General features: G+C 52.0%; 1 protein-coding gene across 1 annotated transcript; it reads right to left on the bottom strand.

Moving 5' to 3' along the window:
• Window positions 1–794: 794 nt before the first annotated feature.
• On the bottom strand, window positions 795–3,613 carry LOC308565374 (calcitonin gene-related peptide 1-like). The gene is made up of 5 exons (XM_081154437.1): window positions 3,343–3,613; window positions 2,558–2,652; window positions 1,978–2,106; window positions 1,224–1,408; window positions 795–951 (listed from the first exon to the last, which is right to left on the bottom strand). The coding sequence occupies exons 1-4, from the start codon at window positions 3,604–3,606 to the stop codon at window positions 1,249–1,251; spliced, it is 648 nt and encodes a 215-aa protein (XP_081010563.1). The 5' UTR covers window positions 3,607–3,613; the 3' UTR covers window positions 795–951; window positions 1,224–1,248.
• Window positions 3,614–5,082: the final 1,469 nt, after the last annotated feature.

The following is a 5,082-nucleotide window of genomic DNA, read 5'->3' as shown; positions in this document are numbered from 1 at the left end:
AAAGGCTTTGCAGGCTATGGGGTGTTTTGGGGGGGGGCTAGTGAAGGGGGAGTTTGCGTCATTGATGGGCTAGCGCAAACCTGATTTAAGGAGGAGTGAACAGATGTCCTTTGGAGTTGGGGACTAGGGAATTCTCTGAAAATAAATGTGAATTGTGTTTTTGAGATGTCAGGGTTGTAATTCCAGCAAGGGATATTTTACTAAAGCTGAGGGTACAGGATACTGAAGACCCATCCCAAGTATGTTGCCTTTCCTCCTTTGAGTCAGCCTGGTCAACAAAGTGTTCACAGTCCCTGAGGCTCTCTGGGGGAAAACAGCATAAATAGCAGGAGGGACTCCTTTTAAATGTATGAAATCACATTTTTTCCTTTTATTTTAATTTATCTTTACTGTCAAAAGTATTACAGATGTCCCCCTTTTTCCCTTTTGATCCCCTCCACCCTACACCCACCCTACATTTTTCTTTTTCTTTTTAAAAATCTTATATTTATAGCTGAAAGTATTACAGATGTCCCCATTTTGACCCCCTCCACCCGCCCTACTTTTTTTTCTCTCTTGATGAAGTTCCCAAAACACAAAATATCTTTAAAGAAAGAGTTCCATTGAGGCACAGCATTACCATGTGTCCCCAGACACCCAGGATGCAGCAATTTCATGTCCCCCTGAGGTTTGGCAGGATTGCCAACATCAACAGGTGGGCTGAGTGGGCCCAGATTTGTTACCAGATAAGCCAATGAGATAGGCTGTCATATTTATTGAATATAGAAGAAAATATAAAAAGATGCACACTTGGTAATTTTTCAATAGCTTTATTATGCAGTTAAATTTATTTTGAGTAAGACAGAGTCTTTTCAATGCCAATTAGCATGCATATGTTTGGTTTTCATGCATTCCTCCAATTGATTTTGTGATAAATTTAAAGAAGTAGGTAGGGTTCAGCTTCATGGTGATCTAGGAGAAAAAAACCAACAGTTAGAATTTAGTTACTTATTAATTGTGAGTCCATTATCATCTATATTTTCTGGCAGAAGATCTCAATGTCACAGGGAGACAATGGAAAATACCCCAGAGCAACTCAAAATCTAAGGGCTTCGTCTATTGGGATTCTCTATCCTCCAGACACTTTCCCTGTTGATTTTTTAACCATATGTGCCCAAGGAGGGACTGCAGCCCTGCGGTAGCCAGTCATCCACCCTCCCATGCAACAGTACAAGGGCAGTCACCTTCCTCCTGGAGTCCTTCAGGTGCTTACGCATCAAGATCCCTGGCTTTCCGGGGAGCGGCGTTGGAGACCATGCTAGAAGGCAGCAAGTTCTTGTGTGCCACACTTCCAGACCTGCTCAGCAAGCCTGCAAGCTTTTGGGTCAAGCAGGTGCCAGTGTTGCAGGCTCTCTTCTGGGCAGTGAAGCTGATTTACATGATGGAGAAAAACAGAAGGCCCGTCAGTCAGAGACTGGTGGGGGCAAAGCCTTCCCCATGGACAACATGGCAAAACTGCTGTCTGAAAGGTGCCGATGAACCGTAAGTGCTTCTCCTACTGAACAGGATTATCACAGCAGATAATCATCAGACACTTGGGAAAATGCCATGATAACTCCCCATAGGTATTACCATGGGTGTAAAAAGTCCCAAAGGGGGCCCTGGGTGACTGGCCATGGGACACGGAGCTATAATAGCCAATTATTTCCATATAAATAAATTAAAATTGATTACAGCTTGTGAGACTAGAGAGATTATGGCATCACATCCAACCCCATCACGAGGATTGTCCAGAAGCCACATCTCACTCAAAGGCACCAAATATCCCTTCTTGGGAATACAAAAATGCCCCAGACTCCCCGGAAGAGGAAGGGAGTTTACAGCACTGACTCCTGGAGTGTTTGCCTTCTCCTTACAAGGTGCACCTGTTCCTGCTGCTTGAGGTTGGTCACGGGGACCACCCGCCATACCCTGTGCTGGGCAGGTGTGGGGTCTCACCTGGAGCCCGCTGTCACCTGCTCCTTCTCCCGGGCCATCTTCTTCAGCAACTCCTTCACCAGTATGGCCAGAAGGAGGTCTTCTTCCTCATTGAGGGAAGCAGGATTGGAGGTGTCCTCCGAGTCAGAACTGAGGAGACGCAGCAAACACAACACAAGCTCTGAGTCCTTCCTGCCCCCTCCCCAGAAGAAGCATCCAGGCTCCCTGGTTGTTGGGTCTCCCCTAAGGAAGTGGCCACCCCAACTCCCAGTGGACAGGGCACAAGACCTGTGTCCTCTTGAGGACACAGAAAATTTTGGTAAAAACCAACAAAATCATTCTATGAGACTGAATGAGCTGTATGAAATTTACAATAAAGAATATCAGATATCATTACTGCTTGTAAGTTTAATAGTTATGTGCTAAATAATTGTTTTCTTTATATCAGAAAAAAATACACTCCCCTTGAACCCCCCCCCACTCCCCTACCCCCGCAAAACCCAGTCAGTGTTAAACGTTCGGCACACCACAGCTCAGCTCACAGGACTGTTTGCTCCCAGGGGCATTGGGAAGGAGTATGCTACTTTCAGGGCTGTCTCACCTGAATGGTGTTGCCTGGAGCAGTCCCGCCTGGTACAGGACCAGGATGCCAAGAGCCAGGAAGGGTAGGAACTTCCCGAAGCGCATGATGCCTCTCTGCAAGGGAACGATCATGTCAAAATCTGCACCAGTTTGAAGTTTTATGAGCCCACAGATCTGAGCTCACACCTAGGGGTGTATGTGGGGGGTGAGGAGGGGGAGGGAGGGAGGGAAAATCTGCAGTTGGAATCTCTGAGAAACTGAAGATCATATTGTACTGCTCGGCTGCTCCGCACTTTGGCAAAGAGTGTCCTGTAAAAACCAAGTTTAAAAGAGAGTTAAATTGGGACCCGGGACTTAAACTGGGGAAAATGCGCCCAAAACCCGCAACTGGGACTTGCGTTTACTGGCTGCCTGTCCTAGGTCGTTGAGCCTATTTGCCACCGACTCGCGCTGACCCAGGTTCCGAACCAATTTCCCCAGGACCGCTAGACATGAGACCAGAAAGTTACTCCTGCGTCCTGCTCCGTCCGCGGTCCCGGGAACCCGGGCGGGCACGTCCGCTGGACCGAGCGCGGCGCTGCGCGGAGACGGGGCAGCGAGTCCCCCCGGAGACCGTCCAGCGGGAGCCGGGAGGAGTTTGGGAAGAACCGCGGACCAACAGATTGTGTAACGCAGAGCCCCAGACAGAAGTGGACAGAGACTTTGAGACTGGCAGGGAGATGGACCGAGAGAGAGCAGCGGAGAGAGAGGGAAGGGAGGAGACGGAGAGATGGACCCACAGCTGAGCTGGAGTCTCGGGCTCACCTGGCAGCAGGTACCCCCGGTGGCGGTGGCGGCAACGGTGGCGGCTTTCGTGTCAGTCCACGGCACTGTGGAAGTGGCAGTGACTCTCCAACTGGGAAGTCGCTCCGAAGCCTCGCAGCCCCGGCGGCTCCTCTTATTCCCCTGCTCTGGGTCTGGGGAGGGGGCCCAGGAGCTCCGGGCAGCCAATGAGAAGGAGGATCCGGTGCCTGGGGCGGATTGTGTCACCCACTTGCGTCCAGGACCTGTAGCATCCATCAGAATCATCCCGCTTGTATTTGCATTGAGGTCACTGATGGAAAGGAGAGGGGGGAGAGGTGGGGGCTAAAAAAACACCCACGCCAGGAGGATTTTGAGGACAGTTTGACGTCATTGTAAATTTCACCTGTTCAGTTCCATCAGGCTTTGAAGTGCACCCCACTCCATCCCCAGCTGCGCGGTCTTGTAGGGCGGGGTCCGGAAGGCAGAGACCCCTGGCTCCCCCAAGCCTGACCTTCAGCCCCATCCAAGCGAGGGTGAGAGGGTTAATGCTTCACAGGGTTGGTTCTGGGTCCCAGCAAGGTGTTTAATTCGGGCATCTGGAATCACCCACAGAGGAGGGCAGCTTGTGGGAACAAGAGATGGACGTGGGAGCGAGAACTTTGTCAGGCTGAACTCAATTCCGGCTGCGCCAATTCCTGGCGGTAGGATTATGAAGTGACTTCTCGGTGCCTCAGTGCGCTCATCTTTAAAATGGGACTCAATGTCTTGAAGGAACGTTGTGTTTAGTAATTTGCCTCGCCCCGCCCCCAGCTTGGTAGGGACCTGGAAGAGTTTGGAGGCCCACAGATGGAGTTCCTTAAGATCGTGATTCATACTATTGGATTCCCCACCTTCTGGGCAGCAGGACTTGCCCTGGGTGGTCCTTCAAGTGGGTAGAAGGGACCGAAGTCCCGCTGGACCACACCAGGGAGGTGCAAGGCACAGATGCCTCCCCAGCTCCCAAGCAGCCCTTGCAATCTCCTTTTCTACCCCGCCATCCATAACCTGTCGCTCATCTGCCTGCTAGAACCATTTGCCCAGCTGCTCCTGCTTCCGGCAGCTGTTTGCCAAGATGTCCCATTGGCGTGCGATTCCGGACCTGCACGCGCATCCGCCGCACTTCAGTTCTCCAATAGAGAGCAAGGCAGGCTTTCGGGAGTCCCTGCAGAGACTATTGCTCACTGTCACTTGCAGTCACACTCTTCCATGCTCACGAACTCATTACTGTCTTCAAACACAAGCCCACTCCCCGAAGCAAAGCAATGGCACTCGCAGTGGGCCGAACGCCCGGGTTCACTCGGACCGCGCCCCAAGCCTGCCTCCCAGTCTCCTGTGTGGTCACATCTACATACCGGCTTGATGGTAACCTGTTCGCACCATACCTATCCCCACTCGCAAGACTAAGCGGCTCCATAACACCCATCTATGCAGCAGCTCGACCATCTCACACCCTGTACACCCCGCTTCAGGACCCCTTCCCCTGGCTTTCTGCTCCAAGCCCGCTTGGGAGGTCCCCGCTCCTGACTTGCTGCTCTCAGAGAGTAGACTGCGCAGAAAGAAGCTCCTCAGGTCCCCGGGATCTCCGGGTCCGAGCGCACAGCGCGCGCTCCGCAGCAGCCCACAGAGTCTCCCACTACAGCGAGCGCTGCAAAAGTGTCCGGGCGGCGTGGGGCGGGCAAGGAGCCCAGCTAGGTGGTTCGCAGGCAGAGAGAAAGGAGACCC

The sequence above is a fragment of the Miniopterus schreibersii genome (genome assembly GCF_964146895.1).
Source record: "Miniopterus schreibersii genome assembly, chromosome: 12".
NCBI lineage: Eukaryota > Metazoa > Chordata > Mammalia > Chiroptera > Miniopteridae > Miniopterus > Miniopterus schreibersii.
This window is presented reverse-complemented; position numbering and strand designations above follow the sequence as displayed.